Source organism: Colletotrichum jinshuiense, chromosome 3 (genome assembly GCF_051148585.1).
Source record: "Colletotrichum jinshuiense chromosome 3, complete sequence".
In the NCBI taxonomy this organism is placed as follows: domain Eukaryota; kingdom Fungi; phylum Ascomycota; class Sordariomycetes; order Glomerellales; family Glomerellaceae; genus Colletotrichum; species Colletotrichum jinshuiense.
In genome coordinates this window covers 2,782,505-2,808,468 of record NC_139310.1, presented here as the reverse complement: position 1 = coordinate 2,808,468, position 25,964 = coordinate 2,782,505, and the positions used below count along the sequence as shown (strand labels likewise).

Sequence of the window (25,964 nt, the reverse complement as noted above, 5' to 3'; positions counted from 1 at the left end):
AGGCGCACTCGTCCAGGACCGATACCGGTCTCCAGTTGGAACTGCTCATCGAACGCCATGGCGACGGCGACGGCGAGGCGCCGAGATCACGCAGCGTCCCAGCCGTGGGCCGCGGTGCCCTTCTCGAGGTTGATGTCAATCCGCATCGTCTACTGGCATTCCGCAATGCGATGGAAACCATGCCGTCGATTCCATGCGAGGGGTGGTGAGAAAGTGTGAGTGTGAGACCAAGGTGTCGAGGAGCAAAAGTTTTGCGGCGGGTGGGAGCTGCGGGAGGGAGAGGCGAAGGGATATATGAGCGAATTTCGGGGATTCGCGCCGGTTGGGCAGCTGTTGAAGCTCTCTCGAGGAGTGACCGGTCGACAGATTGGATGACTCTCGCAGCAAGAACGGCTGGCGGTTGCTACCTCGCAGGGTCTGGAACTAACTACCCCACACTGCGGAATCGGCGCACCATGCTGCGGACTGCCGTAACGGGCAACCCTGGCTCCCTCCACAGTCTCCAGCGCCATTCAGACGTGGTGTGATTGGGCCCCTGCGTCTCCCGCCTGCCAAGTTGCGAGCCAGATTTCCCTGGATGAGAGACCTCGGTCAGCATCAAGTGGACGAGGAGGTCATGCTTGGGCGCATGCGGTTTTTTGAAATGGTTCGCAGTTCGCGGGAAAATAGGCACTTTCCCTGCATCTGCGCCTTTGCCACCGTGGCCGGCACAGAAGAGGGGTCAAAGGCAAACCAACAACAGCAATCTACATTGAGCTGATAACTAACTAGGCTTTAGACTCTAGAATACCCACAATCCAACTTGACGTCGAACCATCGTGTTTTGAAGGTGCTGGCATGAGACCTTACAGGAGGGAGTTTGGTTGCTAGGTATGCACTTGTTCCCAGGTTTACATCAGCAGCCGTGGTTTCGACCAGTGAAAAAAACAAAAAAACAAAAAATCGAGGGCTCAACTAGGCTTCCAAGAGCCCATTATGGGCAGATGTTTGTTTTGTTGTGACAGGGCTCAACCTTGCGCTGCGACAAAGCCGCAACAACAAACACAAGTCCCGCAATCTTTGTAGAGTAGTGCTGTCAGATGTCGCTCAATGAGGCCGATTTCTTACGGATCACACCACCGGCCAGAAGGAAAGATTGCAGGAGAGCGGCTGGGACAGTCTCTGGGCGCGGTACGAATGACAGGACTGAGGGTGTGGTGTGGTATTAATGCCTCGGAAGCTCTACTCGCCTGTGTCGCCAATCAAGTCACAGTATGGGGTTGGGTGTCACCACCGGGCCAGTTGACAGGTTTGAGCGCGGTTCGCGGTTCGCCGTTGGCCATCGCAGTGTTCTGTGGGGTATCTAGGAACGGTATGTACGATGGCTGGCTCTCTTCGGTTCAGTTGGTGCGGTTGAATTCCCGCTTGTGTCATCAAGCTTGCGTATCCTCTTGAGCAGATGGCAGCCAAAACGCAAGCCTGGGGTTGGTGTTTCTACTGTAGGCGCTCCGGAAGAATCCACAGTCTCCCGGCCATGGAACTAACCGCTGTCTGCTATCGGTGTTAAGGAACCGAGCACACACCTAAAGTGCAACTTCATTTCCCAAAGCATTGGTATCAGCCGAATTGGAATTGGGTTGGCAGTGACAGCCGTTGCGCCAAATTACCTTGGACCAGAAGCAGGCAGTGCTCCCTAGTCAGGGAGTGGCAACACGATTCGTCCGCGCATCTTATCAGCCTGGCTCTTACGGTGTGCTAGGACATGTCTGCAAGGCGGGGCATCATTTTCATCGGATACGTTGAACATCAAGTATGTATTTATTTTAGTCCATCGGAATCCCTTTCGTACGGAAAATGTCCAGTTGTCCGGAGCCCAAGTAGCTCGGTTTGGTCTCCATGCCAGATGTCTGGATCTAGGTTTCAGGCTAGGCAGGAAGCCAGCCGGATACTTATAATAACACCTGTTTCTTTGCCTGTTTGAAGTTTTCAGTCTTGTTTGCTGTGCTGCTTGATGTCATGGGTGCCATACAAGGCTAAAAGAACGAGACCCATCAGCTGTTTAAAGGCAGATGCCATCACCAGTGCTAGGTCTCGGGAACACAGGTGAGATGGCACGGGTGAGATGGCACAGGGAGGTGAAGGGCGTGGCTTGCAGAGGTGAAAGGAATGAACCAGCTCAGTTGGCGGTCACGGCAACGTCATTGGAGGGAGGTGGGGGTGTACACCCCAATGGGAGGAGGGGACAAGCAAGTGCAGCATGTCCCACACAGCAACTATGGTTGCACTAATGAAAGCAGGTGCAGTGCCTGACATAGTATAGTACAGCACACGCAAGCCCACCTAGCCCCAGCTGGCCGGGCATAAAAAGGTGCTGGGTTCTTCATAGCGGGGCTTGCCATCGAAACAGATTCATGTGATATCCACTTTTGCTAAGGTCCAAGCCCCATTAATGCAGCCTGCACTAACACACGATACTTTGCCTGAAGCCCCGCCGCCCGCCAATCCTCCCCCCATTGTGCTGTTTCTCACCTCAGAGGCCCCCATCCAGTCACTGTCCGCCCGGCCGGCTGTCTGTCTGGTCACTGCTGCACTGCGCCTCACCTCTCCAACTATTTTCTCCACGACGGCTGGATTTGCCTGCACTGCTTGTTGCATTACACTGCTCTGCACTCGCCTTCACTGGACGTGGACAGGCGGCTGACTGTTGACTTTCAATTGACTGCCTCGTGCCCACCACCCCCCCGAGGCTCGACCCCCCTCCATTTGTGCAGCACCTGTACTGTACCTTGCCTTTACCGACCCGACTACCTCACCTTACATACGCCTCTAGGTTCTGCTCCTGCTCGGGCCTGCCCACCTCCACCTTCTTGGCCTTGCCTTTCCTTCATGCAAGTTCTCTACTTGCCTCACCAACTTTTGCTACCTTCCATCCTCAAGGCACCATTGCTCGTTGCACCCACAGTTTTTGGGTCCTAAACGTAGCCTGCCGCTTCAGCTTTCACCACCTGCCGCTTGTCTGCCTCTGCGGCTCCTACTTCGTCATCGAAGCAGCACTGGCGCAAATCGTCTTTTTGCTGCAGTTTCCTGGTCCTGGCACTGGCACTGGCATCGGCACTCGCAGCATTTTCTTTCACGCCACTTGCGGTAGACCATGGTAAGCCACCTCACGGGAGCGACTGCCCCTCTGCCGGCACACGCTCTCGCCCTCTTTGAGATTCTTCGTCACCGCATCCTCAACCTCACCTCGCTTTGCGGCCGCCTCGCCCTGCTTTTCCATTACCCCACCACCATCTAGCTTAGCCAAGCTCTCTGCTGCTGTGGCCTCTACCTCTCTACCTCTACCTACGCATTCCTTCTCTCCGTCGCCCTTCTCTACTACCGCGCCAGCATAGCGTGACCTTGGCTAATTCTATTCACTACCGTCGCAGAGCTACAACGATATAAACTCGCCGAACGAGATGGTGGTGGACACCGACGAATACGTCGGCGTCGCCGACTCGGAGAAGGAGCCGATTGCCATCATCAACCCAGACAACCTCGACAATGAGGCCGAACAGCTGCAGGACCTGCCTCTGGCAAACGACTGTAAGAGACTGCCAAACCCTCCCCAGACCATACCCCCGGCTAACTCGGGACAGTCGATGCCATGAAGGATGTCATCTTCCCACATCTCCACGAAGAGCCCGGCGTGGTCGAAGATGTGGTCAACACATGGACGGTCGAGGCTTGGAGGTCAATGTCGAAGAAGGAACACGGTCCCGTATTCCAGGCCGGTGGCTACCCATGGTAACCTTCATCCCGCTCGTCGGCCGCACTCGGCGGTCGGTGACATACGACCTTGCTTACATTCTCTCCAGGCGCATTCTTCTGTTCCCACACGGCAACAATGTCGACCAGTGCTCCATTTACCTTGAACATGGATTCGAGCCGACGAACATACCCGAGAACTGGAGCTGCTGCGTGCAGTTCGCCCTCGTCCTGTGGAACCCGAATGACCCGAGCCTATATACCCACCACACCGCTCACCATCGATTCACCAAGGAGGAGTCTGACTGGGGGTTCACCAGGTTCCTCGAGCTCAGAAAGATGTTCAATGTGCCTTGGGAAGGCGGAAGCCGACCGCTGTGCGAGAACGAGACCGCCAACATCACGGCCTACCTCCGCATTGTCGAAGACGAGACGGGCGTCCTCTGGCACAACTTCAACAACTACGACTCGAAGAAGGAAACGGGCTATGTTGGCCTGCGCAACCAAGGCGCCACTTGCTATCTCAACTCTCTCCTTCAGTCCTTGTATTTTACCAACGCTTTCCGAAAAGTACAGCTGCGCCGACCCCCCCTACGCAAGCGACGTGACGAAGTGCTAACCTGCCGCAGGCCATTTACGAAATCCCCACACAGCAGGATGAGAGCATGGGCAACAGCGCATACACCTTGCAACGCCTCTTTTACCAACTGCAGACCTCCGAGGCGGCCGTTGGCACCAACGAGCTGACCAAGTCCTTTGGCTGGGAAACACGACACATTTTCGAGCAACAGGACGTCCAGGAATTGTCGCGGAAGCTGATGGAGCGCATGGAGGAGAAGATGAAGGGCACACCAGCTGAACTCGTACTCCCCCAGATGTTCAGCGGTAAGATAAAGACTTACATCTCTTGCGTCAACGTCGACTACGAATCCAGCCGCATCGAAGACTTTTGGGACATTCAGCTCAACGTTAGTGGCAACAAGAACCTCTTGGAAAGTTTCAAGGACTATGTTCAGGTCGAGAAAATGGACGGCGAGAACCAATACTATGCCGGCGACGAGTTTAAGCTGCAGGATGCCAACAAGGGTGTCATCTTTCAAAGTTTCCCCAACGTTCTGCACTTGCAGCTGAAGCGGTTCGAGTACGACATCCAACGAGACACGATGATGAAGATCAACGACCGATACGAGTTTCCCGAGTTTTTCGATGCGGCGCCGTACCTGTCCGAGGACGCTGACAAGTCGCAATCATGGACGTACCAACTTCACGGCGTCCTTGTCCACAGCGGTGATCTGAACGCCGGCCACTACTATGCATTCCTCAAGCCCGAAAAGGACGGTTGGTTCTACAAGTATGATGATGATAAGGTCACCAGGGCCACGATGCGCGAAGTGCTCGAAGAGAACTTCGGCGGAGAGTACAAAACGCACCCTGCCAACCACCTTCGGGCACCTCTCCAGAAGAAGACGCCGGTTGTGCGCCAGAACAGCGCCTACATGCTGGTCTACATCCGCCAGTCGCGTCTGGACGACATCCTTTGCCCCGTTACCAAAGACGATATCCCCATCCATCTGCGATCGAAAATTGAGGAGGAGACTGCTCTCAGAGATTTGAAGCGCAGGGAGAAGGAGGAGCAGCATCTCTACATCGGCGTCAAGGTCATTACTGAGCAAACCTTCAAGAACCACGGAGGCACAGACCTCACCTCGTTCGACACCGACCAACCCGAAGCCGACGATGCGCCTCGCTCATACCGCGTGCTGCGTTCCTCGACAATGGAGGAGCTTGTGGCGACCATTGCGAAGGATCTCGAACAGGATCCTCGCAAAGTGCGACTCTGGATCATGGTTAACCGTCAGAACAAAACGATCCGCCCCGACCAACCGATCATGGATCTGCGACCAACCGTCGAGGAATGTTTCCAACGGGCGGCAGCACACCGAGATCAGTTTTTGAGAGTGTGGGCTGAGGTTGCGGAGGAGACGACACCCGAAGGCGAGGCGGTCTGGCCGACTTACCAAGGGCAGCTGAACGGCGTGGTTGTGAAGAACGACCTCATTCTGCTTTTCCTCAAGCACTTCGACGTCGACGCGCAGGCTCTCAACGGCATCGGCCATGTCTACATCAGCAAGGAGAAAAAGGTTGAGGATTTGGTCCCGACCATTATGAAGAAGATGGGCTGGGGCGACAAGCTGCCGTCGGACGAGAAGATTTCTCTCTGGGAGGTGAGCACATTGATCTGCATATGCGGCGTCTCCCACCAGGCCTTACTGACTCTCCATAGGAAATCAAGCCGACCATGATTGAGGCCCTGAAGGCCAAGCAGTCTCTGAAGGCCGCAGAGCTGCAGGATGGTGACATCATTTGCTTCCAACGGACGACAGAGCGTAAGGGTGATAGAAATATCCTTGAGAAGCGCCTGGGTCTGGGCGACAAGCAAACGCCGGAAGAACCATCAAAGAAGGCAGACCACTTCGAAGACGCGCGAGAGTATTACGACTTCCTCCACAACAAGAAGACCGTAAAGTTCCACGCGCACCCCACCCGTTGCAACGCCGAGAAATACCCTCCGTTCGAGCTCGTCCTGAACTCCAAGATCAGCTACGATGTGCTTGCGGAGCGCGTTGCTGACAGAATAGGCGTTCCGCCCACCCACATCCGCTTCTGGACCGTCAACTCGGCCACCGGCAACCCCAAGACGACGGTCAAGCGCGGAGTCAACCAAAGTCTGCAACTCATTCTCAACCCCTCTGGATACAACCAATTGAGCACAAGTCAACGAACAGACGCCTTCTACTTCGAAGTTTTGGACATGAGCTTGGCTGAGCTGGACACTAAGAAGAGCGTTAAGATCACTTGGCTTAGCGAGGGCATCACGAAAGAGGTGAGCTGCGGTGTGCTTGGCATCAAAGTTGCGCGTTACTAATCAGAACTAGGAACACTTTGACCTTCTCGTCGCGAAGAACGGCAACATCGAGGACCTCATTCAAGTTTTGGTCAAGAAAGCCGGCATTCCTGATGAGGCCGAGGGGGGCCGAATCCGAGTGTACGAAACTAGCAGTCATAAGTTCTACCGCGAACTCGCGCGCGAGTACCCGGTCATCAGCATGAATGACTACACCAATGTCTTCGCGGAGCGAGTTCCCGAAGAGGAGCTGAACGAGGACGAGTCGAGCAACTTTATCCAGGTTTTCCATTTCCAGAACGAGCCGAGCAGGGTGCACGGCGTACCGTTCAAGTTCATCCTCGTTGAGGTACGTGCCGTGATTGTCAACATTCCAAAGAGGACACGCTAACATCGGCCAGGGTGAGAAATTCGCGGATACCAAGAAGCGTCTGGAAAAGCGAACCGGTCTGAAGGGCAAGAGCTTTGAGAAGATCAAGTTTGCAGTGGTTAAGAGGTCCCACTTCTCAAAGCCACAGTACTTGAACGACGGTAAGGTCTCCAAAAGCCATCGAGGTCCTGCGTTGCTAACTCCCGGTCAGACGACGAGCTGTGGAACGTTGCTACGAACGATGATGATTATCTCGGCCTCGACCATGTTGACCGGACGAGAACCCTGAGGAACGGCGTTGGTGACCTGTTTTTGCGGTAATTCCAGGCCGCTACGTTTCGCCAGCCTTGGATGCACAGGGGACAGGTTGAGAGGTTTTAGATTTTTTATCCGACGCTGCATCCAGAACCGCTATTTGTACACGGCGGTGACATTGGGGACGGGCATGAAGTTTCACGGTTCTTGGGTCTACGGCGGGCAGGTTTGGTCTCGACTCTTACTCTTCATGACAACAAAAGGCATTCCCATGACAGGCCAAACGAGGATCGCTGCTTGCCCATTACCCTTGTGCTCTCACGATAGAGAACAGACTTTCAGGTAGCACACTTTTAAGAGAGATGTAAAGATTTAAAATGGGATCAAACCCAGCTGGCTGCAGATATTGCGTCGATACGTCAATGGGATACGTGGAGATGTGACCAGCGGTGGCGATGTTCATATTTATTGCCGAGAAACACCGTAATGGAATCACCAAATTCCACCGAAACCGGTTAGAGAGGCCCCGGAGAAGACGCGGCATTAAGCCCCACTAGAGGTCGGGGTGGGCCGCTCGGCGGTCGGTCGGACCCAAGGGTAGCACGTGCCTCCATATCGACTGATAAGATAACAAGAAAATTCCATTCTTTTTACGCGTCCAGGGACCGGTACACCTGCATAGTTACAGGGCGGTCTTTTCTGGCAGAAATATTCCAAGCTCCGTCAGCTCCCGCGAACTCTTTCCTTTGCGCGTCGCAAATCGCATCATTGAGCCAAAGCCCTCCACTGCTACCTGTCCCACACCCCTCCGCCCCCGTCCCCCTCCTCCATCTAAACGCCTCCCGGCAAAAAATAAATAAACGATGGCTTTCCCCGGCGGCGATCAGATGCCCCCGCAAGCGCCGCAAGGCGACGTCGCAGGCGCCATGGGACCTCCGGACCCTCAGATGAAGGCGGTACGTCGCAGAAGAAACCCACGAGCCCGCCGCTGCCGCTGCCGCCACCTCGGCGGCAGTGCGCGGGAGCTCGGCCGGAGTAGGAAGAATACGTTGCTAACGAGACGGCCAATCAGATGACCAACTTTATGGAGAACTGCTTCACCAAGAGCATCATGTCCGGTGTCATGGGTTTCGGTATGGGTGGATTGTTCGGCATGTTCATGGCATCTGTAAGTTGCTCGTCCCCCCACCTCATTCCCCCTCTGAGTAGAAGGAGAGAGAAGGAGATGGGGAAGAGGAATCCAAAAATAGGGGGAGAACAGTAACTGACTTATCTCCTTCCCTTTTGTGCAGATGTCCTACGACACCCCCTTCCACACGGCGACGGTCGCCGGCCAGACGACGACAACGCCCATCTCGGACCTGCCGCTGCGGCAGCAGCTCAAGGTGGGCTTCAAGGACATGGGCACGCGGTCGTACGGCATGGCCAAGAACTTTGGAAAGGTGGGCGCGCTGTTCGCGGGCATCGAGTGCGGCATCGAGGGCCTGCGGGCCAAGAACGACCTGAGCAACGGCGTCGCGGCGGGGTGCCTCACGGGCGGCATCCTGGCCAAGAACGCCGGCCCGCAGGCCGCGCTGGGCGGGTGCGTCGCGTTTGCGGCCTTCAGCGCCGCCATCGATGCGTACATGCGGCAGCCTAAGGACGAGTAGGCGCGGATGGGTGGAGAGCGGCGAGCGGTGTACGAAAAAAGGAGAAGCAATAGGGGGTTGGCGGTGAGGGAAGGGCATACAGAGGCCTTTGGAGTGACCCCGGATAGGGGAAAGCATTTCTGGGCCGGCTGGGCCCTCTCCGAGTCGAGGGGTGAACCACAAAACCACCTCTTGCAGTAGGACCAACACACACGCACGCAAGTTCTGTACAAAAGGAGATGGGGGCAAGCTATTTTTGTTTTTTTTTGCATTGCACGGCGTTACGGACCGGGGAGCGGCCCCCGTCTCGGGATTTGGGGCTGCCCCCGGAGGGGGATATATAGACCACAATCTCTCCACTTCTGGTATGGTTTGTGACAGAGGTAGAGGCAGAGGCAGAGGCGGATGAGGAGAGGAGATCGGGGATACAGAGGGGGGCTTCTGTTGTAGAATCACGCATGTACACATACAACTCTCTCTACCTACCTACTACGTCGGCTGACGGGCGGCGGGGAGCCGTCCCCTGCGCGGGTTTTCAGTCACGACGCGGCGCCCCCGCCTCGCCCTCCACCCGTCCCCGTCTTCAGCCGAAAATAAAATTGTAATATAGACGGACCGAAACTTTTCTGGAGCATGAAGAGTACTCGGCCGTTGACGCCCAACACTCACTTCTCAGACTAACCGTGAATCGTTCTCAATCGCCCTCGCCCGTTTAGTCGAAAGAAACGAGAATCTCAACCGTAAACTTTTATTTCGTAGAAGAGAAAAAAAACCTTCAATAATCGTGAAATGTCCTTCTCCCGACGAGAATCAAAATCAAAGTAAAGGCTCGCTGGCTCTATGAAGTCAAAATTCATGGATCGGTCCGTAGCGATCCTAGCCACACCGGTTCCTGCCTTGGTGGCAACCTTTGTTCATCTCATGTCATATACACAGCCCTGTCCTTCTCATTTCCCAAAAACCCTGTCCTTTTCTCCGTCTAGCTCTACGACCAAGATAGAATAAAAAATTTAGAAACGAAAAAGAAAAGGGGCTTACGAGGCCGTGTAAAAGTTGAAGGCCCCGAATTCCCAGTACGCCGTCTTGAAGGCGTCCGGGTTGTTGGCCTGGAAGTCGGAGCAGCTCGTCCCTCCGCATCCCGAATCGGCGTACTTGGCCTCGACGAGCGAGCCGCACACGTCAATGTTGATGATGAGCGACTGGTTCTTGAAGTGCGAGCTCATGTCGCACGCCGTGTTGGGGAAGTCGGCCATGGCGGTGCCCCAGCCGCTCGGGTCGGGCGCCTTGTTGGTGATGTCGGACGGCACGGAGCTCCGCGCGAACTGCCACACCCGAATCCCCTCGTCGCGCCACTCCATCGCCATGTACCCGCCGCCGCCGTCGTTGAAGCTCGTGCCGTACGTCGACTCGGTGCCCTCGACGCCGCACCCGGCGTTGCCGTTTGTCGAGTTCTTGCAGTCCGTCTGCAGCGTCGTGCCTGTCTGCTTGCGCTTCACGTCCATCGTGCAGCCCGAGGTCGTGTGCAGCGTCATCGCGTTGCCGTCGGTGCCCTGGTTGATGGCCTCCATCACGTCAATCTCGCCGGCGTCGGGCCAGTTGTTGGGGTCGGAGAACCACAGGGCCGGCCAGCTCGCGCAGCCGTAAGGGGTGTGCTTCACGTCAAAGATGAAGAGGCCCTTGTCGTACTGCGTCTTGGACTCGACGCGGACGGAGAACCGGCCCGTCGAGGCGTCGGGGGTCGAGGTGTTGCCGGTGGTGTGGTCAACCCTCAAGATGGCCGTGTCCGAGGTGGCGTAGGTGAGGTTCTTTCACGAGCTGCACTCAGCTGGTGTTTCTGGACATTAAAAAAGACGGGAGATATGTACCCTGGTTGCGGCCTCAGCGCTGCCGACGTAGTGCACCATTCCCCCCGCTGTCCGGCCCGGTTAGTATACTGCGCCAGGCAGTTGATTGCGAACGAGACACACTTGGATCATATGTGTTGAAGTAGTCAAACTTGTCGAAGAAGTCCTCTCCAGAGTCTGGTCATCATCAGCCGGGGGCTCGTGCGACGGGGGACGACCCTGAGCACGGTTCCGTACATGTGTCACTCAGCGTGTATGACAGCTTCGAGTAGTCGGGGTACTTGTTCTTGTTGTTCTGCGTGACGACGACGGCAACGACGATGACAATGATAACGACGACGGCGCCTCCGACACCCGCCCAGATGCGCTTCGTCCATCCTCGCGGATCCCACCACGCCATCTTCTGGCCGAGGCGCTCGTTGGAAAATCCGTAGTCGCCCATATTGTCGTTATAATCAAAGTCTTTCATGGAATCGGGATACGGAGAAAATGCCATGGGCCAGTCTGGGGTCTTTATCTCGTCTCGGAAAAGTGGGTGGACTAACACCTTTGGCGGCACGACCAGAATCTCCGCAAAGGGTGTCTTGCCATTATTGGGCAATACGGTAAAGGTGCCTGGCTGCGCCACGAAGACGCCTGCAGGAGGTCGCTGGCCGGGCCATGTCACGGCAGCGCCAGTCTTCGGTGCCGGGGTGGGGGTGGGAAGCAGCGGCTCTAGATCGAGGGCGATGGCTCTTGATCTGCGCTTTGGTCTGGGAATGACAGGCTTCGGACCCTTCCAGTACTCAAACGGAGTGTAGCCGAGCGAAGTAGTTGGCCCCAGATTTGGAACCATCTTCTCCAAGCTGATACGCCCCCCGATTTAGCAGAGTGACGACTACGCCTATCATACGTGGTATGTACGCGTATGCGGGTGGACCACAAAACCCGGTCCAATTGCGACTAGCGGAGCAGAGGTAGCCCGACTTGGTCTGCAGGGTATTGCAATGCGTTTTTCCCCCCTTTCAGAGTGACGAATGCAAGTGTAGGGCGCGGATTCTTCGTATTATTGTGCCAACCTCGGGCTAATGTGGCGTGGTGTGCTGATTTACGAACGGTTGCTCCAGGGGCAAGGCGAGGGCCAGTTCAGTTGGTAGAGCCGGCGTGTGAAAAAGCGGCGCAGTCCTCTCAGAGGGTATGAAGTGAAATTAAAGAGAGATATTAAAAGGAAGGTAGTAGCAAACGCCAAGGGCAGCCGACAGACGATAGGGAAGAGATGAAGGAAGAAAGAGAGGGAGGGCAGGAGTGTCCCGGCCAGAGAGGTGGGAAACCTGGAGAAATAAGCATCGATCGTGGTTCCTCATGAACAGCTTCGGCGACAAGGCCGGCGAGACATGATACATCATGCTGCTCGACGTCCAACTGCCAACTGCCAACTTTGGCATTTGAACTCTAGAGGTGCGTCCGAGCTATGGAGGATCCCCTGGAATCACATAAGTCAGGGGTTGGGTATAGGAAACAAGAGAACGATTGGCACTTCCACCTCATGCCAAGTGCGGGCTCGGATGCACATGGATGACGGCGCCGAAGGAGGCGGCAGATGCTAGCAAACAGGGCAAAGCAAGGGCGGGTCCGACTCAGACCTGAGGTGCATCGCAAAAGTCAAGTTCTGTCAATGCTGTCTCTGATGGCTGGCCGGTGCGTCCGGGGATGTGGTGTCTGGGAAGATTCTTGCTGTTCATGCTCTGGGGGCGGAGGCACCACTCGGGCATGAAGGAAGTGCCAAAAGGGAACGACGACGGAACATCTGAAGTGGGCGCGCAGTGTGCCGTCGCGACTTGCAGGGTCGAGGAGACGAGAAACATTGATGGGACGGATGGGTTGGGCCAGGGTCATCGGCACTGCGTCCAGAGTTCAGAGTCAGAGTTAGTTAGTCAGGGTCAGAATCCAGAACAGGGCTCAGCAGAGAGCAGCTGATGGGGACCAGATGCCAGGCAAGGGGGAAGATGGGTTGAACGAATGCGAGCGAGTTCAAACCACCGCCCTCGGCTCTCAAACGGCGTCTTGTCTTGATTTTCGGCGATGTTGGCAGGTGTCTGCAGCAAAAAGAAATAATCCAAAGTCACAGGATAAAGAAAGGGTGAGGTTGATGTCGGACGAAGCAGCCGCCTCTAGTCGGCCAACACTAACACTTCGCTCCGCCTCCTCTTCATAGCGGCTGGGGGCATCTGGCGGCGGGAGGCTGCCCGCCTTGGCCGCGCGTACCGTATCAGAGAAGGGGCACGGCTTGGGGGATCGAGTACTCGCACTCGCACTAAAGGGCTTGGCAGCAGAAGCCAAGTTGGACGCCCTGATGCCCTGAAGTGCATTGGCTTTGCTGGGGAATGCAATACCTCGAAAGCACTGCCTGGCATAATGCACACTCCCCGATTAGACAATCCGATCTCTTTTCCTGCGTTATGCTTCGGCCGAGATGGGGCCCGGTTACTGTAAAGGCCAACCCTCTCGTGTTGATTTGTGCTTTAACGTGCTCGGAATCCTAACCGTGTTCGATGTGTTTCCCTATGCAATCAGCAACTCAATGGAAATGGGCATGACTGACGTAATCGACAACTTCCACCGAGTCGCATTGGAACTGCTTGTGAACAGGACGAGAAAGCATAGATACGAGCCTGACACTTTGCGTTTGTGTGTGTGCGTTGTGCGTGTTTGGTACGATAACCCCTTGCAGACTCGTGTCGTTGGATCAGAAAAGTGTACCGATTTGCCGTATAAAAATAAGTTACTCTCGTGGAACTCACGATGCTTCAAATACCAACTCTCTTCGCACCTCCGTTCTTCTCCTTCTCCACCCCTCCCCACCGCCCTTTTTCAAGCAGCAATCATCGCATTGTCATCGCATCACAACGTCCCCGGCACTGACTGGCCCCTTGGCTAAAGGTATGGCAAGTCCCCGGCTCAGAGCTTAACCAAAAAAACGTTCGCTGCAACTGTTTCAACAACCCATCAACCAAGGCTATGGGTCCATAAATATAGGCCCGAACGTCCAATGCCTTCCAGCTCCCATGTTTCCCACCCTGCCTGATCTTCCGTCTCAACTTTTCCTTCCCACACCATCCCTTGCTTGCTCCGCCCGATGTCTTCAAAATTCCTGCTCTCGAACAAGAGCGCCAATAGCAGCCCGCGGCGGGCCCCTTGGCGACCTCGACTGTCACGTCGCCGACACGCACTCTGACAACTTTTACCGACCCCAAGCCTGTCAAAGCCAGCCGTCGCCCGTATGCCAAATGTCCGCCTCGTCCGGTTCTCGGCCTTGGCTTGGTGGGCGTACAGGCAGAGGAACCAAGACCGCATGAATCTCGAGCCTCTGAAACCGTGAGCGTCGCTGCGAATTCACGAGTCGGTTGTCAGCTCTCACGGCCTGCCCTGAAAAGCTGCCGAGACTACGCAATCATCCGAAATATTCCCATGAACTTCGCACCAACTTCTGTACAGAGCTCGTCGAATTACTTTTCTGCATTATGCCCTGCATTGCAATACCTGAGCGTTTGCATTCTTGTTTGTTGCGCTGTTTCTAATGCCATGGATGGAGTCGCCATCTCGATGCCAGCCAAAAGCCCCGCCCCGTCTTGCAACGAACCTAACCTTCCCAGTGTCGGATGGGGCTCTTTAGTCTTCGTCCTCCTCTACTCGAGCCCGCTTTGGCTGCCTGGAGTCCTCGTCGTTAAGTCCGTATCCTCTCTTGGTCGACGAACTCTGCTCTACCTCGGATAAAAATTTGTCAACGTTGAAAGGGTCACCCGCATCCTTTTCAAACTGAACAGGGCCCTCTCTTGCCTGTGTGATAAACCTGTCAGCGTGACTCTTCGCTTTCATCCGAGCTGTTGTGCTTACCTCGACATCCTCTGTGCCCTTGAACGTCCCTCTGCCGAGAGCCTCGCCGAATCGGCTGGTCTTCTGGATCTTGGCCATCTCCTTGTCACCCGCGGCCTCGTCTTCTTCGTCGTCCGCATTGGCACGCGGCCGGTATATGCTGCTGATGGCGTCTTGCGCCGCAAAAAGCGGCTTGTCGTAGTGGTTGTCCTCGTTGAACCCACTGTCGAAGCCGCTAGTCTGGTTAAACAGTCTCGAGTCGTACATGGTCTCCTTGGACTGGGTGGGTTTCGCGAGGCCGAGCGCAATCTTTTCCGAGATGTCTCGGTTTTGCTCTCTCGCCATGACTTGAACCCTCCTCTCGGCTCCCATGCGTGACTGCCGAAGCTTCCTTTCCTCTTCGCGCATCCTCTCCTTCCTTGCCTTTTCTCTTTCCCGGATCTCGGAGTCCTCTGAACCCTCGGAGTCTTCCGAGTCGGAGCCGCTGTAGCTGCCTGACCGTGACCGCGATCGCGACCTCGAGTCTCGTCTGCCGGCGCCCGCCCGCTCTTCGCGAGCCTTTTGGGCCAGCATTCTGAGGTTCTCCTCCTTTTGTGCCTTCTCCTTGTCTGCCAGACGCTGCTGCATAAGGGCGCGCTGCTTGACTTCTTCGCGAGCGTGCCTATCTGCGACGTACAACGCCTCGGAAAACTGAGCAAACTTGTCGTTGATGGCCACGTCTTGAAGGCCGCGGCCGTCGGCTGCTAGTCTCTTATCCAGAGGTACAGTAAAGCCCTTGGGGTTCTTCCAGTTGGAGACCGGCGGGGGGATGCGCCAGTCCTCTTGGTCCTTGGCCGTCAACTTCCGTGGCGGCGACCTCAAGACTGGAGGAGGTGGGCTCGGCGGTCCGCGAGGAATCTTCTTGTGCTTGAACTTGGGGGGCTCCATCGGGTCTCTTTGTCTCTCGACAATCTTCATGATACGGTCTTGCTTCTTGGAGCTGTCCCCCATCTGATTCGCCGGCGTGTATCGCACGAAGGTGGGATCCTTGCGCTGCCCAACGCTGAGAGTTTTCGGCTTCTGGGCGGCGACGGCGCCGCTGACCAGCGCTGCCAGAGCATTCTTCGTCTTTTCCGCGGTCGCTTCCACCTCGTCTTGACTCGGCCGGCTCAAATCAATCTCGCCCGCGTCGGCGCGCTGGCGAAGGGGGATCAGATCCTTGAACGAAGTGTGGACGATTCGGGTTTCGTTGTGGCCCTGACGCGCAATGGCGCCGTAGTCAAGCTTGCCTTCGCCGTCGACCTGGATGGCAAGCGCGTTGCTCGTTGTCGCGGACTTCTTCCCCATATCTAGCGGATACTGGGCAATCGGGATCTCGGGAAACGCGCCGCCGTCTCCAAAGTCCTCGGGCCCTCGCGGTCGCCATCCCGATCGCTGTTGGTACGGAGGAGGGCCGGATCTCTTCAGCACGATCTGCGTCTCGTCCAGCTGGCCCGCTCCGACGATACGCGGACCGCGTTGTTGTGCGCGCGAGGGAATCTCTTCATCTTCGCCGGTGTATTTGGGTTTCGGGAGGGCCGACGCCAGAGATGCCGCGATCGAGGCCATGATGGATAGCTGCTTGGTGAAGCTGTGTTTGGATAGAATTTGGGAAATGTCACCTTGAAATTCGCAAGGCAGGTTATGCGCCTGTTCCGTTCCGGCTTAGCGCGGAGCTCAAAGCGGGTCCCGCGAAAATACCAGTACGTACCTCTACGCCTTCTCGCAGCCGCGACTTTCGCACTGACTTAGCTTCTTAGTGCTGGCCCAATCTGAACTTGGATTGGCAACATCAAGGGGAACCACACTGTAAGCATAACCGAGCCTTCGCATCTTTTGCCCATCCCCTCCACAAACCCATAGCCTCTCAATTTGTCTGGACGATCAATCCAACACTCTACGGGCTTTTGACATAATGTTGTCGAGCTTCTTAGCAGCTGACGAGACTCAATTCGTACACGTTACGGGGTCATCCCACACGCCAACATGAGCAGTCAACCCGTCCTCCATCTATTTTGTAGCGGGCAGAGATGGGACAAGGCTGATATTCTGGCGCAGAAGCGTAGTCACTTTTCCTCGGCATCACATTGTTCGTTCCATAAGTTGAAAGTCCCAGTATTGTATGTATATTAGGAAGTAAAAACTCGCTATTCTGATGCATCGTGAGATCGTCTAATGATCATCTACGTTTTAGGATATAGTTGGTACACAACACCGGCCACTCTATGTACAGCGGCAATATATACAGCGAAGCTAAAAGACACCAGACTTGGTATCGTAGACGGTCCAATTACAAAACAACTCCCTACTGCTTGCGGCACAACTTGCTGTTCTGGGAGGGCAGGTTACCCAGGATCATCTCCGACATCTCCCAGTTCTCAGAGCCGACACCGTTCTGGGCGTAGAAGACGTCGTTGGGGTCGTACTTCTTCTTGAGCTGGAGAGCCTTCTCGTACTTGGTACCCCAGAAAGCCTGGGTGAAGTTGGGCTCGATGTAGTCCGACTCGGACATGTACGCACCAGCACCGGGGGAAACGTCACGCCAGCGCTGGGTCCAGTCGAAGGTGAGCTTGTCGCTAGCGGCCTTGATGACGGACTCCTCGGCGGTAGGGTCCCAGAAGGTGGCGCTGATGCAGTGCATAACAGTCTCACGCCATGCCGGGTTAACGGCATTGTCAGGGTAGCCGGTCTTGGGCGCAGCCATCATGTTGAAGGCAACGATGTAGCCACCATCCTCGACGACGTACTTGATGGCATCGAAGGTGGCGTTGAGCTTGGCCTCGTCCTCCCAGTTAGACTTGGGGAAGAGACGGCTGGCCTGGCGGATGGCGTTCGATCCCCAGGGCTCCAAGGGGAAAGAGTTGGCCCAAGCATCATAAAAGTTGTCATACTCGGTGAAAACGGGCTCGACGTTGACGCCGATCTCGGCCCACTTGGCGAACAGGGGTGCGGTAATCTCACGAAGCTGAGCCTCGGTCATGTTGGGAGCAAGCCAAGGACCCATGTCAGTGGCGTACGTGCCGCCCAGGTTCTGGATACGGAAGTATCCGTAGTGGGCGTTGTCAACGGCGTACTCGATGAAGCCATCGAAGTAGTAGCGGAGGGCGGCCCAGAACTGGTCGTTGGTGATGTTGCCACCGGAGGAGAAGGCGTATGTCAAGGTGGTGACCTTGAGCTTGGGGTGCACCTTGACGACGGCAGAGGTGACGACACCGTACGTCGAGCCACCGCCACCGCGGATAGCCCAGAACAGGTCAGGGTTCGAAGACTCGCTGGCAGTCACGAAGCGGCCATCGGCAGTGACGACTTCGAAGGAAAGGACATTGTCGGCAGCCATGCCGTACAGGCCACTCAGCGGGCTGTGTCCGCCACCCTGAACATAGCCTCCCATGACACCCACGGTCTGGCCCTCTCCACCAACAGCAGTAACGCCGTACCTGTTGGCGGCCTCGTAGATCTCGAAGGCCTGGACACCAGCGCCGAGCTTGAAGGCAGGTCCGTTGTACGAGCCCTGCTTGTAGGTCTTGAAGAACTCAATGTTCTTGAACTTGTGGGTCCAGATGGACAGAGCGCCAGCACCGGTAGACTTGGCACCGAAGTCGTGGCCGGTGTTCTTGACGACGAGGCGGAGGTTGAGGTTGCGGGCGAAGTTGACAGCCAGCTGGACGTGGGCGACGGTGGTGGCCTCGACAACGTACGAAGGCAGGCCGCCAACCTTGCAGCTGGTCTCGCCGACGTTGATCGAAGGGGGGACGCAGTTCAGTCCCTCGAAGAGGATGGCGTTGATGGCCGTGGGGTCGGCGGTGTGGTAGTACGAGCCGTTGACCCAGTTGGCGGTCAAGAAGTCGCACTTGGCCTGGTCAAAGTTGCCAAAGTCATCGTAGCACACCGAGGCCTCGGGGATGGTCTTGGTAAGAGCACCACCGAGCAGGAGGTCGAAGATGTTCCAGACCAGACCGATGGGGTACAGGAAGTCTCCGGGATACGTCTTGCATCGGCCAAAGATGGATCGCTTCTCAACAGAAGAAGACGAGTCCTCGAAACCGAACAGAGAGATGTTGGACAGCTCAAGGGCGGTGAGGTTGGCGAGAACAGCATCAGTCAGCTGGACCTTCTCCTGCTCGAAGAGACCCGCGGCGGTGCTGGCGACAGAGACGTCAGCGACCTCGGCGGCCGGGGCAACGGTCGAGGCGTTGGCAGCTAGAGAATTGGTTGGTCAGTCAAGGCAGAGAGGAAAAGTGCCGATTTCGAGGCGCACTCACCAACTTCCTCGCCGTCGACATTGATGGTCTGGGCCGCAACCAAGTGGCCGACGGACAGCAGAGCCGCCGTGAACAAAGAACGCGTCGAAGACATGGTTGCCACGTGGAATCAGACGCGAGTGATGCTGCTGATGGACGGATGGGGAGAGAAGGTCGATCACAGAGTCGGGGAGAGGCGCTTCAAATATATGTAAAACCTGCCAAAGTCGATGGTCGCCAACAGCGGCAGCGGGGGTGGCGGCGTGGAGACGGAGATGAGCTATGGACCGTTGGACGGCTAGACGGCGGCAGGACAACCCGGAGCAGTGGGCACAACACAACCAACACGGAAATGGGCTCGCTATGCCAACTACGGAATCGAACGATGGGACAGCGAGGATAGTGGCGGGCAGTGGGGGCTGAATGGCAATAGTGCTGTTCTACGACCGGGAGGTATTACCTTAATACGGGTTGTCGTAGGGCAAAGCATCCACGGCCGAGAAGCAATGTTTGCAGGGCTCTTCCAAAACCATACCTCTCACAGAAACCAGACGAGGGTCAAAGACGAAGAGGGTTAACTATCGACGGGCGAGGCCCCCAAAGCAACAGATAGCGGCGGGTACGCCGCAGGCATCTTCCGCCAGGGCCCCAGAATGATCAGAGTGTCTGATTGCGGGCATTGAGCAATGCCCGCAGAGACCCTCCGAGAGGGAGATGAACAATGCTTACGGATACCTCGTGGGAAATGATGGGTCGGGGGGTGGGAGGTAAGAAGGAGAGCAGAATCCAGAGGCGAGGTTGCAGTGCCCAGCGCCCAGGACCGTTGTGATGGCAGAGTCTTACAAGCCCAGACAAGCAGAGAGAACAAGGAGGAGGGCATACGCCAGATCTGGTGACCCTCGCTCTCCCCCCATCGACGGCTCCACCAACGACGTGCAGCTTCATCTCCACTTATGGTCGGTACGGGCAAGGGTTCAGTACAGACAGACGCCCGTTGAGTGGCTGGACGTTGACTGTCGGGGCCTGGAGCTTGAAGCCTTGGCCGCTGAGATGGCAGGCCCGGCACCCCAGGGGGGCAACAGTCCCAACCCTTGCATGTCGCTACAGTCTCGGCCGACTTCTGGGGCTTCTGGGAGAGGTGGAGAGGATGCTCTGGCCGGTGCGAGGTGCCCGGTCAGTCGGTTCCTCGGTTTGCTCGCCGGCCGCGGCGTCAGTGCGCTGGAGGGCGGCCGGTGGAGTAAGTCCAGCTTTGGAAATTCGCACCCGAATGCGTCGTATCGAAGGTTGGTGGGCAAGATATCAGCTGATGCTGGACACTGGATGAACCGTCTGTGCTTCGTAGTAGGTGTGCAGAGAGAGTGTGTGTGTTCGACCGAGTCAAGCTATTCCGAGCGGCGCTGGGCCGGTCAGGTTTTCCTGCTTTTTTCGCGCAAGACTTGTTGGTTCTGCAACACACATTTCTTTTTCCTTCCTCTTCCTACTCCACGAGGTCCACTTGGTCGTTTTGTTATTCGCCTCCCGATCCACAGGGCCAACACTAACTAGCAATGCCAACCAGGTATCTACTCGCCTACACTACGTGACTACGGACTAGTGTATAGTATGGGAGATTTGCATACGCAATATATTCTTCGTTGCAGGGGTGATGATCACTTGCCCACGGTATCCCGGCCATTTGCCAGATGCGGCCTCTAGCAAGCATGGTGGCATGGTTCTGGCGGCCTTACCCAAAGTCCCCGAATCCTTTTCGCACGACACACACAGCACAGCCCGCTGGGAGACGAGGCACCCTGTGACCAAGGCATCACCACTCCCTGCTGGAGAAAGATACGGCCAGGTGGGAATCGCACTAGCGATTCAGTCGTGTCCCAAGGGGAGGCGAGGCGGGTCGCCTGCTGTCTTGAGAATGGGATTGTCCATGTTGCGGGCGCGAACCGGCTGTTTCGTTTTGCTCCAGTTGTACGGATATACGCAGTAGGTTTTATGAAAGAGCGCGTCATCCCTTTTCTCCTTGGGATGAAAGCTTAAGCCTGTCCCGACTACACTGCATCCACGAGTTACGTTTCGGCTGTGCCCACTTGCCGAACCCAAGCTCCTGACCACAGAAAAGCTTAGTGAGCGTCTGTCTCGACGACACGACACCACACCTCTGTTGTCTGGTATGCGTTGTTGTGGGCAGGGACAAGGAAGGATTCGAGAACGATAGTTCTTCAGCGAGGTAGCATCGACTGCAGGCCGAAACCCCTCTTCTCTCACGCTAATTACCCAGTCGTCGCACTCCTCCTGCACGTCGGTTGGCCGGCATGGGAAAGACTGACCCGGGTGCTGCAAACCCCTGTCCCGCGCATGATGGATAAGGAGCGTATGGTTACACGCGTGCTAATTTCTGCCTCAGTGGGCTTGCAAATCCTGTCGGACCATCGGGCGCCGCACATGTCCCCGCGGGAGTGGCCATCCAGTCCAGTGCAAAGGCCAACCGATCGGCCTCATCGTTTGCCCGGTTGGGGTTTCGGGTGGGCTATGGGTTCGAAACCTTTTATCTTCTCTGGGGTAATGGGCGGTGCTGCCGCAATAGAGTTGTCGATGCACTGACTTACTTGGTTGTGCTACACGCCCAGGCCCTCACTCGAGCCACAAAACGAGAAGGAAAACAAAGTTGCGTCAAGCCCGATTTGACGTCCAACTTGAGGTGCACTTGGCAGCCGCTGCGGCGAACCAGAAAGAAGGCTAATGGTGTGACAGCACGGCAGTCGCTTAATTTCCGACTGCCCGACAAGACCTGCATCGTATTTTTCTGCGTGTCAACGTGGGAGACATGGTCTCTACTCAAGCGTTGGCGCAATCGGCGGCGGCGTGACCAGCACTTTTGCACACATGAAATTTTCCGAGAGGAAATTCGCGAGAGACACTCGAATATGGCACGACCGCCGACCCTGTTTGAGTTGAACCAGCCCTCCCCCATTTCCACCAATCTCGGGCTCGCTCATCGCCCTTCCATCCTTCGATTTCGGTAATGTCGACGAGTACGGCGAAACCCCCTATTCGTCTTGTGCGTTGCGGTGCGATATGCCCTGGGCAGGAACTCTCGTCGCTGGCCGCAGCTGCGCTAGTGATAGCCACTAGTGTGGAATGGGTTTCACCTGGTCCGAACCTGCTGCGGAACCCCGGTGTACCTGCGTCCCGGGATCCGGCCTGGAAACGTGGGTTATCGGCCATACTTCCACCAAGGTATCCGCATGTGTGCAGTCCGGATTATACGAGTACAGGATCCATGTACACCTACCTGAAGCCCCCGGCTTGGCCCCACGAATGACTGGACTACAGCCCTCGCTCGCCAGATGGGATGGCGCCCGCGATCGAAATACAACCCTCGGGCCTCCGCCCTGCAGGCCGCCTGCAGAGACAGTTAATTTGTTGCCATCCTCCAGGCAGCACATAACAGATACAGAGATGGCCAGATGCGAAGTGATTCGGCTTCTTTTCCTTGTTAGGAATGTCGGCATCCCGCATACTCACGCCCCCCCTCCTCCCCCCCTCCTCCTCAAGCTGGATAACTTGACCCCCAATCTTTCAAGTAAGCTTGTTGACGGGAACTCACAGACATGAGGCCATTTCCCACCCATTGGCAGCTGTCAAAGCAGAGCAGAGGGGGAAGAGTGGGATGGACGGGACGGTTCCTCCCTTCTTTACGCCACTGGTGTTCAGTAGTTTCAACGGCTGCAAGTGCTCTCTCTCTCACTCACACAAACACACACACTTTTTCTCTCGTGGGAGGAAGAGCGAGTCTTCTTCCACGCCACGATGCGCCGATAGATCGACGCCAGAATGTGTGGAGGAAGCCCAAACTTCTGGGTCTGCTCTCCTTCATCCACGCAGGGCTGGGCCGCCCTCTTTCGCCTGCTGCTCGGGTCAAGGACATAACTCTCGTCCGAGTGAACGGAATCCTTGCCAAAATGCATAGCAGGGGGTGTATGTCCGTGGTGTAGGGTTACCACCGCCACCACGTCCTCCCGAGCTCCAGTTCTTCCATGGCCACACCCACATGAGTGGTACAGGAGCTGTTTTGGAAACCGGCGCCACAGCTCGTTGTGCAGAGGTAGAGGTCACCGAGGGACCTGCCTCTACAGCCGCTATTCCGTTTCTCTTCCCTCCGTCCCTGTCGATGCAAGAGTGCGAGGGAAGGTTGACCTTTCCTGTTAGATCTTTGCCAATCTCTCTCCCCGTACAAGCCAGCAGCATCGTTCCCGTCCCATTACGAGAAAGGGTCTTCCCCTTCTAGCATCCTGCAGGCTCTCGCGCTAGAGGCGATGGCATATAGAACCTTCTCTTGTCCCCAACCTATCTTCTTGAACCGTTTTCCGCGCCCCCGTGTTAAGTAGCCGACCCCACCGCTAGTCAACCAAGGCTCTCTTGAGCGTGGAAAAACATCACCTCTCTTGACGCAAGAAGACGACGACAACCGACCGACCGGCGGTCGAGGGAGACTCCAACATGTCACAGGCCATCGCGGCTTTGGTTCACGCGGCGCAGTTGAATCTGCAGAGTGAGGAGGATGTTACTACTAGAGTGCCCGTGTCGCTGCCGCCCATCTCCAACGACTATGAATACCCGTACTCGTCTCTTCAGCACATCGGGTTCTTTATACTCTTCTTCTTCCCCGCCATCGCCCTCATGGTGGTTCTCCTGCGGGTTTACAGTCGAGTCAGTACGAAGCAGTTTGGCTGGGGTGAGTGATCCGCAAAATCTGACTTGTCAGAGAGAGGCCCCGACACGGGTCGATCCCTTTCCAGATCGAAAAGATGGCTAACAGGCGTCCCGACAGACGATGGCTTGATTTGTTTTGCAATGGTAAGCTTGTGCCTCGATTTCAATGTCCGTTGGGGGCGTTTGCTGATCGTGTCGCTTATAGGCAGAGTCCATCGCCGAGACGGTGGCATCGTACTATGGCATGCGATATGCGTTCCTCGGCGTCCATGTCTACGATATCCCGCTGGAGGCTGACAGCCGGCTGGGTAGCCTGTGGAACTACATCCTCCAGCTCCTGTACAATCCTATTCTGGCACTAGTCAAGACGTCAGTGTTGATGTTTTTGCTGCGGCTGAGCGGCCAGAAAAGGTCGATCCGATATACAATCATCGGGCTCAACGTCTTCAACATTGCACTCATGATTGCAATCTTCGTCACCGTCATCTTTCAGTGCCAGCCCATCAGCTACTTCTGGGAGAAGGCGGGCCGTAACCCCCCGACGGAGGGGTCGTGCATCGACATGCCGGCCTTCTACGTTAGCACCGCCTCGTTGACAATCTTTACCGACGTCCTGGCCCTGGCCCTACCTTTCTGGATCTTCCTCGGGCTCAAGATGCCTACGAGGGTGAAGATGGCTCTTCTTGCCGTCTTCGCTTTGGGCGCTGTGTAAGTCAACCCCGCTTGGTATCACCAAACGCTCTGGATTGTTTCGTTTTTGCTCACGCCCGCCCTAGCGTCACCGTCATCAGCATCCTCCGCCTCGTCTGGCTGATCGAGGTCTCGTACCACCTCAACCTCGAGGACCCGACGTACGACATCCGCTTCACCTACTCGGCCGCCGAGACGAACCTCGCCATCATCACGGCCTCGGCACCGGCGCTGCGAGGCCTGTTCCTGCGCTGGTTCCCCAAGTTCTTCGCCTCCCTCAAGAGCTCCTCCAACGGCCGCTACGGCTACGGACACAGCGGAGACCCGACCAAGAACAACACAAAGTCGCGCACGACGGCGACGGCGACGCGCGGCCGCCCGACGACGCACCACGCCGACACGTTCCAGCTCAAGAGCATGAAGGGCCGGTCCGAGATCCGGTCGCACTCGCCGACGACGAGCGAGGAGGAGATCATGACGTACGACGGCATCATGCGCACCACCGAGGTCAACATTGTCTACGACGACAAACGGGACTCCACGCCCAAGGGCGGAAGGGACACGGATCGGGACAGGGACGCGCAGAGCAGCCGAAGCAATTACGACGCAAAGCTATATTCGACCACCAGCACGGGAAGCTTCTAAGCCGAAAATATGATTATAAGCATTTTATTTTAGAGCGGGCGCTCCTTTTGTCTGGTTTCTTGACGCCTGCCTCCCTTTTATTCGTTTTGTTTTCTTTTTTTCTTTACGATTTTTTCTTCCGTGTTGCCCTGTCTCCTTTTTTATTGATTTTCTATTTATATGATGATTCGATACACATGTACAGATGGACACAGACACACACACATAGCGACAAAAGCGTTGTTGGTTGATATTGGGCCGGATGTGGGGAAGTTGCTCACGAGCAACCCGAAAAAGACCAGAGAGGAAATACACACACGCGACCCCTTCGCCGGGGGTTCGCATGTATTAGAACGCAGTGTGGTATTATAGCGGCCGGATGTCACCATGGTCCCAAGTAAATAGAAATCCGGAGAGAGGAGCCGACGATACCCCACCCCTCGAAACGGGGCAATCTACGCGACACTTGGGCAAAACCCATCGTCCATCCCCACGGCATCAAACAGCCGTGGGCTCGTTTTTAAAACCAAGTGCACTCCCGTATCCGCATCTTAATTTACCGCGAGCCACGTCGAAGGGCACGAAGAATAAGGGCGTTTCACGATGGGCTATATTAGCACCCGCGCAGGTTATCCGCTGTGGATTCGCCGGGCGATGAATAAAAAGGGGGGAAGGGTGCGTGTGTATACAGTATGTGTGTGCGCGTGCTCTCGTGCAGCTATTGGCTGGCTCCGTGGCTCTGTGGCTGCATGCCACTTTCAAATTTGACATCATCCCGCCCACCTCGTGAACGGCGGGCGTTCGCCAGTGTGCAGTGCATCAACTTGCAAACTCGGCCCCGAGTCGCACAAGTACGGACGGTTCGTAAATTGCCTTGATCAATTGCCGGGGGGCAACGAGTCCATTCGGGGCGGAGAAATCTGGGTGGCAGTGGAAGAGAGTAATTCCAGCGATACGTACCACGCAAGGCGGGTGAGTCGGGGGGCGGTGCGCTATTTTCCACCGAGCCGGATTGCACCCCCGAATCATTTTTTTTCTCTTGTTGGTGCTTCGTAAGGCCCCCTATGTAACTCTATGGTAACGATTGCAACCACCCCGGGTCTGGGG

The 25,964-nt window shown here is 56.2% G+C and overlaps 6 protein-coding genes across 6 annotated transcripts; 3 read left to right on the top strand and 3 right to left on the bottom strand.

Moving 5' to 3' along the window:
* Positions 1–3,130: 3,130 nt before the first annotated feature.
* On the top strand, positions 3,131–7,322 carry EsH8_III_000783 (ubiquitin-specific protease UBP15; the record flags this gene model as incomplete). Its single annotated transcript, XM_083262508.1, has 9 exons — positions 3,131–3,133; positions 3,408–3,564; positions 3,618–3,765; positions 3,837–4,296; positions 4,356–5,951; positions 6,011–6,610; positions 6,663–6,980; positions 7,033–7,162; positions 7,213–7,322. The coding sequence occupies 9 exons, from the start codon at positions 3,131–3,133 to the stop codon at positions 7,320–7,322; spliced, it is 3,522 nt and encodes a 1,173-aa protein (XP_083122995.1).
* Positions 7,323–8,143: 821 nt separating this feature from the next.
* EsH8_III_000782 (translocation channel protein TIM22) lies at positions 8,144–8,905 on the top strand (the record flags this gene model as incomplete). Its single annotated transcript, XM_083262507.1, has 3 exons — positions 8,144–8,212; positions 8,329–8,424; positions 8,549–8,905. The coding sequence occupies 3 exons, from the start codon at positions 8,144–8,146 to the stop codon at positions 8,903–8,905; spliced, it is 522 nt and encodes a 173-aa protein (XP_083122994.1).
* Positions 8,906–9,918: 1,013 nt separating this feature from the next.
* Positions 9,919–11,563, bottom strand: EsH8_III_000781 (concanavalin A-like lectin/glucanase domain-containing protein; the record flags this gene model as incomplete). The annotated part of the gene is made up of 4 exons (XM_083262506.1): positions 9,919–10,689; positions 10,750–10,796; positions 10,852–10,905; positions 10,966–11,563. 4 exons carry the CDS (start codon positions 11,561–11,563, stop codon positions 9,919–9,921), a joined length of 1,470 nt encoding a protein of 489 aa, XP_083122993.1.
* Positions 11,564–14,376: 2,813 nt separating this feature from the next.
* EsH8_III_000780 (SKIP/SNW domain-containing protein) lies at positions 14,377–16,167 on the bottom strand (the record flags this gene model as incomplete). Its single annotated transcript, XM_083262505.1, has 2 exons — positions 14,377–14,544; positions 14,602–16,167. 2 exons carry the CDS (start codon positions 16,165–16,167, stop codon positions 14,377–14,379), a joined length of 1,734 nt encoding a protein of 577 aa, XP_083122992.1.
* A 736-nt stretch (positions 16,168–16,903) lies between these two features.
* EsH8_III_000779 (FAD-binding oxidoreductase) lies at positions 16,904–18,954 on the bottom strand (the record flags this gene model as incomplete). The annotated part of the gene is made up of 2 exons (XM_083262504.1): positions 16,904–18,798; positions 18,861–18,954. 2 exons carry the CDS (start codon positions 18,952–18,954, stop codon positions 16,904–16,906), a joined length of 1,989 nt encoding a protein of 662 aa, XP_083122991.1.
* Positions 18,955–23,330: 4,376 nt separating this feature from the next.
* EsH8_III_000778 (uncharacterized protein) lies at positions 23,331–24,878 on the top strand (the record flags this gene model as incomplete). Its single annotated transcript, XM_083262503.1, has 4 exons — positions 23,331–23,565; positions 23,662–23,687; positions 23,749–24,251; positions 24,320–24,878. The coding sequence occupies 4 exons, from the start codon at positions 23,331–23,333 to the stop codon at positions 24,876–24,878; spliced, it is 1,323 nt and encodes a 440-aa protein (XP_083122990.1).
* Between the last annotated feature and the right edge of the window lie 1,086 nt (positions 24,879–25,964).